This window comes from Anarrhichthys ocellatus, unplaced genomic scaffold (assembly GCF_004355925.1).
Source record: "Anarrhichthys ocellatus isolate YVR2014 unplaced genomic scaffold, GSC_Weel_1.0 scaffold26, whole genome shotgun sequence".
Taxonomy (NCBI): domain Eukaryota; kingdom Metazoa; phylum Chordata; class Actinopteri; order Perciformes; family Anarhichadidae; genus Anarrhichthys; species Anarrhichthys ocellatus.
In genome coordinates, this window is record NW_022280056.1 from 3209367 (window position 1) to 3223003 (window position 13637).

The 13637-nt window shown below is 44.0% G+C and overlaps 1 protein-coding gene across 2 annotated transcripts in view; it reads right to left on the reverse strand.

The window, feature by feature from the left end:
- Positions 1-13637, reverse strand: part of LOC116391613 (protein kinase C beta type) — a 79089-nt gene that overhangs the window by 19059 nt on the left and 46393 nt on the right. For both annotated transcript variants that reach the window (XM_031862377.1, XM_031862376.1), the window contains exons 9-15: positions 12521-12664; positions 5379-5552; positions 3762-3853; positions 2689-2751; positions 1438-1576; positions 1190-1270; positions 292-399 (exon numbers count right to left, since the gene is read on the reverse strand). In XM_031862377.1, coding sequence (XP_031718237.1) covers positions 292-399; positions 1190-1270; positions 1438-1576; positions 2689-2751; positions 3762-3853; positions 5379-5552; positions 12521-12664 — 801 coding nt within the window. The remainder of the gene's footprint in view (positions 1-291; positions 400-1189; positions 1271-1437; positions 1577-2688; positions 2752-3761; positions 3854-5378; positions 5553-12520; positions 12665-13637) is intronic.

Consider the following 13637-nt stretch of genomic DNA (forward strand, 5'->3'; position numbering starts at 1 on the left):
AGAGAGAGAGAGAGAGAGAGAGAGAGAGAGAGAGAGAGAGAGAGAGAGAGAGAGAGAGAGAGAGAGAGGAGACAGAGAGAGAAAGAGATGGAAGCAGGACAGATAGCGAAAGCGGACAATGTTGTTTCACTCCAAATAAATGTTCCTCACAATGGTTTTAATTATGCAGATAATTGTGGTGTCCCTCTCTGTCTTCTTCTTTCCCTCTTTCCTGCTTCCTTTCCTCAAACAAATTTAATACCCTACTCTGTGTGTGTGTGCGTGTGTGTGTGTGTGTGTGTGCGTACTCACCCCTTTACAGATAGCGACTGCCTCCTTGGACATTGACTTGGGGTAGGAGACGTGATGCTCCATAATGGACTGAAATAACTCATCCTCATCTTCACCGTCAAATGGAGGCTGGAGAGGAGAGGAGGGGAGGGAGGAAAAAAGGAGAGGAGAAGCAAGGAGAAGAGAGGAGGGAGGAGGAGAGGAGCAGAGAAAAAGAGAGAGGACAGTTAAGGAGGGAGAAGGAGAAGAAAGAGGTGGAGAGGAGGGGAGATGAGAGGAGAAGAGGAGGTGGAGGGAGGAGAGGAAAGCAGGGAGGAAGAGGGGAAAGGAGAGGACAGTCGAGGAGGAAGGAGGAGGTGAAAGGGGTTGAGAGGAGTGAAGGAGAGAGGAGAGGAGGACAGTTGAAGAAGAAGATGAAGAAAGGGGTGGAAAGGAGGAGGGAGGGAGGGAGGAGAGGGAGTGAAGCAGAGGGCAGTCAGGACAAATAGAGGACATTTTAATTGAATCATTAGAAGCTTATTTTGTCTGAACTCAGAATGAAAACACTGCAGGCCTTTAACACTCACAAATTCACAATATGCACTCCAAATGAGATACCCAGGATTTGAAAATGTCACATCTATTCTAAATATTATTAATGCCACGAGAGAAAAACTCATCAAGGGGTATAATTTAATAGCTAACCTTTCATTACACCATGTCAAGTTTTAAAGGCTACGATCATGAGTGTTTGTTTTTTGTCACATTCTGTCATGAATACAAATGCTGTTGATAAAGGAGTTTATTTTACATATCAATGCTGTCTCACAAGATTGTTCTACTGGGTTTAGTAATTCTATTCATAAAACTTATCTCACACACACACACACACACACACACACACACACACACACACACACACACACACACACACACACACCTGTCCAGCCAGCATCTCATAGAGCAATACTCCAAAGGCCCACCAGTCCACAGATTTCCCATAGGGTTGGTAGGCTATGATCTGAAACACAAGAGACCTCGTTTAGAAAAGTCAGTTAAATCACTGAGACAAGGAAGGGCAGTGTGTTAGAATAATACTTGTTAAATACGAGCTAGAATACTTCAAAGTGTGTAAGTTATGAACGACCAAGCTGCCGGCAGTCCTTCCTCTCCTCACACACACTCTACCTCAGGAGCTATGTAGTCCGGTGTTCCACAGAAGGTCTTGGTGGTGACTCCGTCGTTCATATTTTCTTTACACATGCCAAAATCTGCTATCTTAATGTGGCCCTCACAGTCTAGCATCACGTTATCCAGCTTCAGGTCTCTGCAGGAGGGAAACGCAACGTTAACGGGGGGCCGACACTCAATTCATGGACCACGGAGGCTCATCGTCCCAACATTTCCTCCCCTCTGCAGTCTTTCTTGCTCAATTTAGTGTTTAGTGTTTAAGAGGGAACAGTTAATCCAAGAGGTTAAAGCTACAGTTACATTAAACCAGATGACGGATTCTGATTTGGATGGCGTCATTTGTGGGGGCGGATTCTCGGCATGATATTATAAACAGCAGGAAGCAGTTAATTGTAGTTGAAGTCTTAAAGGTCAAAAAGCTACTTTGCTTCTTCTGTGGCTACTGAGCGTGAGTCAAGTAGTCAGAACATCTGATTGATGATTGAATGTGATACCCTGTCTGAATATTTCAGATTAAAAGGAAGGTGTGATGAATAAACGACACGGAAATGCAAAATACTTGCCTTTCGCATCAAAGTTATTAATACTGGCAACAACAGATGTGTGCATGCGATTAGTCTGTCTGAGGTAAACTGTTGTATAGCTTATTAAGCTATGAATTTGAGTGTCCCCTGTTAGACAGTTAGACAGTGTATGTGTCGTGGGCTTTTATTCTGAAAGGTAAGAACGGAAGGACCGGATCAGTGCTGCATTCGTCGAGGTTGAGAGTAATAAAGTGGGCCGTCTCTGTTGTTGTACACTATACATTTTGAACATGTGCGGTCCACACAGCGCGATTGGTCGATGCCTTTATTCACTGAGAAAAATAAAAAGTTCTGTAAAACAATTGCGTCGCTTTTTTCGCTGTGTAATATTGTCGTTCTTTGTGTATTCAAGACAAAAACAACACTTTAAAAGAATATATTGACCCGATTCTAAAGCAAATACTTGAGAATATGGTCCTTTATTATTATTTTGAACTCAGATTGTGCAGAAATAAACCTTGTAAAATCCAATGTATCAAACATTTTATACAGCACTGCAGTACTTCAGTGATTATCACACAAAGTTGTTACAAAGGGCCTGCTTTTCAAACTTTAATACTATTATCAAGACAATGCATCCTTTCATAAACGGACAGAATCTTACCCAATACATTTGTTGTTCTGTAAATGTTGTATACTCAGCATGTTGTGTGCTGGCGGTTACCTGTAGATGATGCCCTTTAGATGAAGGAAGAACAGACCAATGGCGATCTCCGCTGCGTAGAATCTACACACGCACACACACACACACACACACAAACAGAAACAAAAACAGTAATTAGAAAGAGTCTGAGGGAAAGGACAGCAGGAAAACAGATGGATAAGTTGTGTGCGTGTGTGTGTCTGCATCAAAGGTCAGCGCTGTCTCTTCAAGGCCAGAGAGCAGCTGATAAGATCAACAGGAGTCTGGACACACGGACCACGCAGTCAACTGTTTGCGTGGGCCGCAGCAATCAGTGTCTGTTTCTAAAGTGCACCTAAAAGATGTCAACGGGCCTCTTGTCGGCGACGGAGAGCCGTGTAGGAACCGGAGGAGCCCGTTGAGGGCTTTGCTGGATGTGTTATCTAGTTTTTAACGCGGCTTTGGATGCTAAGCTGGAGAACAAAATACAAAAGACGAGACGCTGAGACAAAAGGTTCAAGGCATCATCAAGGCATCATCGTCCTCATCACCCACGGAGCAGAATACCCTGACTATTGTCTAATAAATAAATTAAACGGAGCAGAACAAGTTGATGGCCTTACATAAAAGAGTTTCTCACTCCGTTCAACTTGCCCTGCAGCAGTCTAAACCTTCTGCCAGAGGGAAGAAGCTCTAATTCCCTATAAAGCAGATGAAGGGCAAACTCCTCCACGGCTCTCGCTTTTTTCCCCCGACAGCCCGCTTGTCAAATATGTCAGCCCGCTGGTTTGACTTGACGCCAGTGATCTCGCCAGCCACCTTAATTATATTCTGCAGTTTTGGAGGTATTCTACCGCACACTGGAAAAACTCGCAGGAGCTGCTGGATTACTTTCATTTCTTTGAAGTTCTTCAGAGCAGCGACGTGCATCGGGGCGAACAACATATCTCACCCAGAGGCCCTGCTAGGCTGCTCATCCATCAAACCGCTGATGGCTTATTCAATATGATTTTTTAAACACACTGCCAAACTGTGAAACACCTTATAAGCGTGGGATTAAGATTTTGTGTTATGATGGCATAAGAATGTGTCTTTGTGTGCGTGTCTGTACTCACACAGCATGGGGCTCTTTGAACTTGCCGACCTGCTGAATCTGATACATGAGATCTCCTCCGTTTATGTACTCCATGACAAAATATAGACGGTCCTACGGAGACATAGAGGGGAAGATAAAGAGAGAGAGAGAGGGGTCAAAACGTACATGTTTCAGGGAAATGGGAGGCTACAGGGACAAAAAGTAAGACACTGTAGAGAGAAAGGGATCGCTCAGAGGTAGATAGAGAGTGATGGGTCAAATAAGAGAAGATTAAAGGAGAGAAAAATGACATAGGTAGTGAAAATAGAGGGACAAAGGATGGAGAAAGAGGAAAATGAATCGAGGAAGAGGCGATTGGGTTGTCGTCCAAGCGGTCCTCAACTGAGGGAACACAGCAACATCCATTTAAGAGCTAATTCTCCTCCATTATCTGCAGAAATTGCCAATAAGGTACAGTATGTGAGGGATTTGTGTTTGTGTGTGTGTGAGAGTATACTTGCACTGCCTGATAAGCTTTATGAACAGTTGTTTGTGCAATATGGGCTCCTTGTGTGTTTGTCCACAGTTTATGATTAAAATGTATTAGTGTGTGTGCATGTGTGCATGAATGTTATAATTGCCTTTATGCGTGTGTGTGTGTGTGCGTGTGTTATAACTTCCTGCCAAGTCCCATGTATCAAAAGCCTTCCTCTGGTCAGAGAATTAGTGCCGAGGAGGATTAACACACTCACTTCTTGTGTGTATGTATGTGTTTGTGTGTGTGAGAGAGCGTGTGTGTGTGTGTGTGTGTGTGTGTGAGCGAAGGCCAGGTCAACTCTATTTGTCCGGCCTTTAACCACAACCTCACACAGATTCCCAACACGTTGTGTTCACTGATCAGTGAAAACATGCACAAACGAGTACGTTTGTGCATGTGAATGTAAATGACTTGTTCTCAGTGTTATGAGACCAGAGAGCTATATTTACTCCTCTGTTGACTCATCTTAAGCGTAATATGGATTATACGTCAGGAGTCGAGCGTGAATCAAATGTGAATCCGGCCTGCGTGTTCCAGCTGTGAGCTGGTGACAAGCTGTTCAGACCACAGCGCTCACCAGCAGCGCGGCTGTGCTCTCCAGCAGGACGCCGCGCTGTGGCCCCCTTCAGATACGATGGAATGTGAAGGTGTGGGGGCCCACGGATGGAGGCAGTTTGCAAGGAATGTAAAATTGACACTGTGTGTTTGTTTGTGTGTGTGTTTGTATGTATGCAACCAACCAAGCAAACATTTCCCCATTAAACAGAAGTTCATAGAGAGCCTGAAGCAGCAGCAAAAAAACTGTAAAGTGCAGCTGAAAACCGTCACAGAATGTTGGTGTTGTTTTGTACGGATTAAACAAATCCGTACAAAATGTATGTGTCAGTTAGCAAAGCATCAGAGGTGCAAGTAGGTAGACTTTGTTACCTTCTGTTCGAGCCAGTTTAGCTTGTTTCTCCCTGTTTCCAGTCTTTATGCTAAGCTAAAGTAACCATAGCCTCACATGTGATGCACAGATCAAGGGTATGATATCAGCTTACTCTTGGCAAGAAATTAAACATGAGGCTTTTTTTTTTTTTAATAAGACATGGATATATTATTGTACATCTGTTCACATACCATGCTCTGGAAAGTGGAGTGCAGCTGTGTTAAGAACGGGGGCTTTCCAGCCAACGCCAACACTCTCTTCTCCACCATGGTGCATTCCACGTCATCATCCTGGATCACGACGTCCTTCTTCAGGATCTTTATGGCGTACAGCTCCTCTGTCGTTTTACGCTCCCCCAGCATCACCTAGAGAGAGGAGAGGAGAAGAGGAGAGGAGGAGAGAGAGGAGAGGAGGAGAGAGAGGATGGATAGGAAACACGAGAAAGAATGAAGTCATCAATATTCAAAATCCTTATGCCACACAGCTCCCGTCAGGCCTTTATAGTAACATCACCTTGGAAGAAAGAACCGTGCAGGGGAGAAAGGGACGAAGGAGGGCAAGGAAGGGAGGGAGATGTGGGAGGCAGGGAAAGGGGGAGAGATAGAGGAGGTACCGTAAAGGGCAGGGACAAAAGAGTGGAGGGATAAAGGAAAGCTGTTTTGGGTTAGACAGTCAAAATAGGAATATAAAGAGTGAGGACAGGAGGGAAGGAGATAGAAAACCGATTCATCATCTTTCAAGATGTCATCTGACGAGAGAAAAAAAGGAAAAGAAAGGCAGGACAGAGGGGAGAGGAGGCGATAAAAGGCTGCATGTTGCTCAGAAACCCTGTCAAACGGCGAGGTAAACGCCACTGAGACAATAAAGCAGACATGTCATCAACTTGCATCATCCCTCTGTGCTAACCCCGTTTAAAATAAATAAATAATAACTCCACAAAAATGGAGCTCACAGTGTTTCATCTGCCAGGATATTTTGCGTCCTTTTATTCTTATTCCACCTGGTTGGTTTGTTGACATCATAAGAATGAAGCGTTCGCTAAACCACTCGCCCCAAAAAACGACTGTCCAACCATAGCTTTAGAACCGGTATTTGTACGACCGCTGAGGTTTGGATTAGTCCACATGTTGGAGCGGTGCCCTTCCTCTTGTCTCCCTCTTCAGTGAAGTAAAGACGGAAACGAGCTGCATGGCGTCAAGATCGTGGAGAAATGTTAAATCATCGATACGATTCTGGACTGAAATCTTTGGTTGTGGACAGAAAAGGTTTATCACGCAGAGTGCAGATCATTTTGGGCTTCTGCACGAGTTCTATACTGTTCAGCTTCTCTGTGCCCTTCAAGAACTTCAGGGAGGAGAAAAAGTAGAAAAGAAATAGAGGGGATTATGTCATACTTGTTTTTCTTTAGGTCACACTCTGCGGGGGTGTGTGTGTGGGAGGAGGGGGGGGGGGGGGGGGGGGTGGGGGGGGGGGGGGGTGGAGATAAAAGAAGGTGGATGGGTGAGGGTAGTGGGATTAAACCAAAGGAGGAAGAGATTCAAGGAGGAAGTGAAGGGCAGAGAAAGAGACCGACAGCAGTCAAGAATCCTATTTGTTGTAATTGTGGAGTTTGGGAGCACATCTGCTTGTAATTACACCTGTGAGAGGCACACACACATAAAAACACACTGTGCAACCACTGTGAGATGCCTCCGCATTGCTGTGTATATATATATGTGTGTGTATACGTGTGTGTGTGTGTGTGTGTGTGTGTGTGTGTGTACTCAGCAGTTTAAAAGTCTTGTAGCCAAGGTCAGACTCATGCCGCTCACAGCCTCTCAAACAGAGAAGTAAACGTTTCCGTCTCGTCTTCCTCTCTCAGGTCTCTTTGTTCACCTCGTCCTCTTTTCATCACCATTTCTTCCCTCTTGTTCCTCCATTTCTTTCTCACTTCTTTCTCACTTTGCTCTTGCTTTCTCCTCCCCAGTCCTCACATATTCTTTCCTGAAGAAGCCCGGAGCCGCTGCAAATAGCAGGCGAAATGTAGGTCAAGTCTCAGCTCGCAGGTCATCTCATAAAAGTTGCAGCAGGCTTGTGACCAGGTCGTAAAAGTTCAACTCTCTGGATGGAAATCTGTACGGTGGAATTATACGAGCAAGCGTAAGCGTTAAAGGCGTCTGAGCTGTGTGTGTGTGTGTGTGTGTGTGTCAAACCTTAAAGGCTTCACTTTCTTGTCGAGAGGTAGATGGAAAAACTAGACATCATTCTTCATCTCAGTCTGTTCAATATAAGGCTACAGCCAGGACATGTTTATCTTAGCTTAGCATGAAGACATAATGAGCTAATTGGGGAACTTTAGAGGTTATATGGTGGTTATGTCTTTATGCTAAGATAACCGACTGCTGGCTGTAATCATATTAAACTGACAGATATGAACGTGTACTTCCCAAAATGTTGAACTATTTCTTTCAAATGAATTTGGTAACTAGCTCTTTAAAGAAATGACAGCACACAAAATATACTTTTCTAGCTAGCGAACATGCTCGGTGCAAAGAGTGAAAGATGCATCAGGACGCCGTATGACAAAGCTACAGTGAGACATGGAAATGCTTATTTTAAGAAGTCAGATTGAAGCTCATCAAGTCTCTCGACTTTTATTTAGTGTTGCTGTGACAGTAAACTAAAAGCAGGAAGAAAAGAAAGAAAAGAACATTTTCAGAAACGGGAAAGTTGTAACTTGTGTAAATTCTGCTGAAACTAGTCGACTGACTACAGAGTCCTTTCACTCTTCAACGAATAAAAGTACTTTAACATTTTATCTTTAAACAAGGCAGAGAACAGTCGAGAAGAAGGTGGAGGAAAAACGGCTGAGCTTCACATTACACGACTAGCATGCTGTGTTTGTAGTTCCCACAAGGCTAATTGAGTTTTGGGACCTCAACAAAAGGATCTTTCATCCAAAAAAAAAAACTTTTCTTATGTTAATTTGCATAAAACACAGAGTGAACCTCGTGAATTTTGCAACTGCTCAAATGCTGAAGTTAAGCTGAGTGTGATTGATTTATTGATGTGTTTAATACACCGTTCCTCTGGGGAGGAGAGATAGTCGAGATCTCCAGTGAAGAAGAAAACAGCACAGCTGACATGTTCTATACGTGTGGATATGTGCTGTGAAGCGCAGAGAGCAGAACCGCTACCCGCTCAATGCCTCGCTGTCTTTTGGACATCAGCTTAACGACGTAAACGGGAAACATATCACACTCACTATTCTTTCCAAAACCTCCAAGTACAGAGCGATGAGAGTGACCTTATATCCACCTCATCAGTTTTTTCCCCTTTGAGATCTGAAACTTAGCAGCTTTACACCATATAAATATTCAGGTATGATAATGTAGAGGGGTTACTGGGTTTGGGATACTACAGGGAGCGCAGCACAGATGGACAAAGACACGCAGGTATATGTGAGTGTGTGTGTGTGTGTGTGTGTGTTTGCATAGAGGGCAGCCACATGTAAAGAATGTGCATCAGAAACGTCAGCATTAAACTTTAGATATGTATTGAAGTTGGATCTATGCTGGTGGTATCCTTTGACAAAAGCAGCTGTAAGTGTGTGTGTGTGTGTGTGTGTGTGTGTGTGTGTGTGTGTGTGTTTGTGTGTGTGTGTGTGTGGACTCGTCCCATATGGCAGCAGTGTGACTCTATGTAAATACAAACTGTATAAAGTTGAAAACAGAGAGGAAGGACACCATCTGGCCCGAAGCTCATTTTACACCACCACAAGGACGAGGACGACACCAGAGGAGGACGACGTGAAACCACAGGGTTCCATCGGAAATCAAAAGATGCACAAGACACAGAGCAACAACAGGAGCTTTTCTTTTTTTTGCCATAATTACAAGCTGCCCATGGTGACAAGCACAAGTTGTTTGTCATTATACCTCTCACGCTGGTTTCAGTCTCATTCATAAACTAACTATTCTACCATGAATCGGGGCTTTTGTCACTATTGGCGACGCCCTTTTTATCCAAGAAAGTTGTCCGGGGTCATTTGGCAGAAAAGCAGTCCTCAAGATATTAACTGTGTGACGACCCCTCCCCTCCACCAGCGGTCTGTGTCTGTTTCCTGTCAGCTTGTCTTGCAGGATGTTGATCGGCAGCTAACGAGCCCCACCTGAGCCTGCTGAAGTGGCCAGCTATAAAGAAGCAGCCTCTTCTTTGGCTGATGCGCATCTTCTCCCTGCCTCCTGTTTGGAGGACCTGGCTGCTGTTTAGTTTAGTTATTGGTTCATTAAATAAATGTGTATTTATTGCTTTTAACTCGTCTCGTCTCCCTCATGTTACGGCCTTTTGAGCCGGGTCGTGACAAATGTCGTAAATGATGCCGCGGTGTTTTCTCCGCTAACCTTGTGGAGTGACTTCAACCATGGAAAACCAATGCGCTGCACGTCACTGCATGACACCGCTCTGTGTAGCATGACAGAGGGCTGTGCTCTGTCACTCTAAACTGTCATGTATGATGTAGTCTACGCTGTCTGTCTGGCCCCACACAGATGAGGGACTTCTTCAGGCGCTCAAGTGTGCTAACTAATACATTTGAAGTTTTTTGTTCCGAAATGAAATCAGGCCTTTGGTGATTTATTTCTGGTTTTATCAGACTTTCATAATACGTCCACATTGGCATCTCATCCTGCAAGAGCTAAAACAGAGGACCACAGTAAGTCGAGAGGCATCAAGTTTGGGCTTTTGTTGCTGTCATGAAGGCAATTCTGAAACCATCTGCAAAATTGAATATTTAAGAATAAATAAGCAAAAACCAAAGTTCTTAAACACCTAAGACTCCGATCACGCAGAGACGTTACAGCAGATCTTATTTTTTCTATGTAACGGTGCGGCCGGCATGCCCTCCTCTCTTGCACCACGAGTCTCATTTTTTAATCGGTTTGTAGACTCGCAAAAAAGTTTAAATATTCTCAACTTTTCAGCCCACGGCTCAATGTCACACTTGGCCCAGTGCAGCCAATCAAATCTAGCAAGATGCAGTCTTTACTTCTTTACCACTTCCTTTTTGAGGAGGTCATGTGGCTTTACACAAACACATCCACGGACCGCCTAACTAGCTATGGTCTGATTCTATAACTTTCTGATACGCATCTGTATGAAAAGCCTGCATAGTGTAATAGTATAATTACAACTAACGAGTACACATTGTCACCATCACTGTTTTAACAGTAACATGACGAGCTGATCCCAGCGTTGTGCAGAACTGATTTGAGCCACAATAAAGAGAGAGAGACCTCCACGCTGTGTGTGGTAGGTGATTAAACTGGTCAGGTTTTTGCTAAAATGCAGGCGGAAGTTGCAGATGTTCATCTACACATCGAGTTAAAAGGACAAAACAGCGAAGTTGGAGCACTTCCTTGTTGCGGAAACGTACAAAGTCAATAAAAGTCTTGATGATTTTAAGGTTTGGCATTAATTCACACAACACAGACTAAAATGCTCTCACCAATGACCTGTAATACCACCGAAAAAATGCAGCTTCATGCGCGTGTTTGTGTGTTTCTGTATAGAGACGTGACGCTACAGGGTGTGTGCGTGTGTGCGTGTTACTGCCACACTGCTAGCATGTCCACAGAGAAATGTTTGCAGCAGTATTGTGATGCAGATGTCCTCAGACACTGAGGCAGAAAGAGCAGCTCTGACGGTACCAGCCTCCCACACAAACTCAGGAACCATTAAAATGACACACACGCATCACATGAACGCCTGTTTGTGCTTATGTGTGTATGTATTTCTGTCTAATGCACCATGTGTGTACTGTGTGTTTCACTTTCTCTGATCTATTGTACTGGTGTGTGTGTGTGCACAGAATGGGTCTAAATAAGGAATATGTATATATGTCGACATTTTTAGTGTACTCCTGTGTGTTTCAGGAATCTGCGTGCATGTGTGCGTCGGGTATTCCAGTAATGATCGACCTCGACTCCGTCTCTCCACATCGACATCCACACCACTGCATCGCTGTGGCTTTAAACGCCTGTTACCATGGAAACAGGCAGCCGGCACACAGGTCTGGTACACAGACAATGGTCTCTCTCTCTCTCTCTCATTTACCCAATTCTCTCTCTCGCCACATCTTCCCATTCTTTCTGCTTCTTGCCTTGATTTTCATTCATTCACGTCAGTCTTCCCTCTCCAAGGTTCCCCCTCCCCCCCACTCTCCCTCTTTTCATTCAGTCTGACATTTTTACCTCTCTCTCAATTCATTCATGTCAACCTTGCCGCCATGCTCTCACATCTCTGTCTCTCTCTCTATTTTCATCTCTCCCTCCACTTGTCACATCACCCTCTTTCCCTTCATCCATCTCTGTCTACCTGTGCTCCATCTCCTTTAATTCTCTCTATCTCCATCCTCTCTTTCCCTCCATTTTTTCTTCTTCTTCTTTACTCTAAGGTCTGTGTGTGGATAGAGAGCTCTGATGCTCCGTCAAACACAAACACACACAAATGCTCACAGCGGTATTCATCGTAGCACACAGTTAAAGCACCAAAGTACTTGTTTTAACGGTGTCTTTGCATGATGGCAGCTATGTGTATAGTAGGAAGCATCCTTAAAGGTAAATGCAACATTAAACCCATGAACGGTGGGGGCAGTCTATCAGGATATAAAGTAAGGTCAGCAGCAGACTCCTAAAAATGACAATAACAATGCTGGCAAGCTTTCAAGTAACAATCTGGAAGAATTTAATTTGCATAAATGTCCGTTAAGTCTCTAAATATATCTGAAATGGTGACAGTTCGTAGTACTGTAGTAGTGATACTACTACAGTACTACGAACTGTGTGTCTGTGGCAACCTCCCAGGAAAAGGTGACACTGTCTGGATCTCTGAACAAACACACCTGCAGTCACAGCCTATCGCCAAAGAAACGGAAACGGAGATCTACGAGATAGTTTTTTATAATAGAAACTAATATATTTGTATTTATTGTATTTAGCTTTTTGCAGCTACAGTCTGACTTGGCCTCATACTCATCTTTATTGCCGTTTACCTCACATTACTTAGACTTTAGGACTATTCTGTACTTGTGCTAGAGATACAATACATTAGAATATTCACCATTTTCCTGTAATTACCATCTTGTGGCCACAGTGGCTGCTGGTCAGCTAAAGTTTCATACTGTAGGCTCGCCTTAACATTAACAATACAGGAACCTCCTCACGTGTCCACATTACTTTGCGCAAAACTAGGAATTCTCACAAAAACATTGCGGTGTCACTCAGTAAAGACTCACAGACAACACAGACGTGGACACACACACACACACACACACACACAAACATTGTGGCCTCACCTTGCCGAAGCTGCCTTTGCCCAGCACCATCAGGAAGTTGAAGTCGGCCAGCTTCATGCGATCCTGGTTCCCGTTGGAGTCGAACCTGGAGGCAGCATTGGCCGACTTGCCTTCTGCATTCTTGCCCGGTCCAATCTTGGCTCTCTAGATGAGAGACGGAGGGAACGAGAGGGCGGCATTAGACGAAGAAAACAGGCTGAGAGTGGACAGATGTATTTAAACAAAAGAAGTTATGATGGGGCAGCTGGAGATGTAGGGCCTTTAAACAGTTGTAGCCAGCAACTGAGGTGCTATTTGTAACATTTTAACCTCCATTAAAACATTTGAAACACTATACGGTATCGTAAACAGATTTGTAAGCATTACCATGACGCTTAATGTTTCACTATTAAAACAGACCGAGTTTTCAGATGTTTTCAGAACGCCAGATGTGAAAGCTGGAAAAGCTTTTTGTTAGAGCGTCAGAAGTGGAAGTGATGAATATGTTAAAGAAACTTTTTAGCCTTTTGGTTCATTCGGTTTCATTCATTCTGTGCAGGTTCACACTTTCCATAACAAATATGGCTTCTCTGCGAGTCTGCCACTCCACTCAATCACGACTGTCACCTCTTCCCTTGTCTCTGTCCTTCAACCACTCAGAAAGTTTTAGAACCATTTCTCTTCCTCTCTGTTCTCTATAAATTATTTCTCCTTCATCTTTATGAATGTGGCCCGTGTCTCTGACTCTCCATTTATTCATGTCCGTCACCACTTCCCCGTCTCTCTCCTCCGTTCACTCGGTTTCATTTCTCTCTCTCTCTCTCTCAGCCTTGACCTTGTCAGGCTCTCTCTCTCGTCCCGTCCCCGTCTTAAGAAACTATTATAATCTAATCTAATTATAATCTTATTCTCCACTTTGTAAAGCCATGCTTCAATTTAAAAACAGTCTTAAGACATTAACAAAATGCCTGCACACACGGAGGTGCAGGATGAGTACATATTATCCTATCTTATCTGAAATTGCTGATCCGCACTGAGGTTCTCTGCACTTCTTCTGCCCTGTGCAGTAATTTCTCCGCTGCCTCGTCTGGAAAATTGTCAGAGTGAAGCATCCAAGTACCCTGCTGCTCCCTGCACT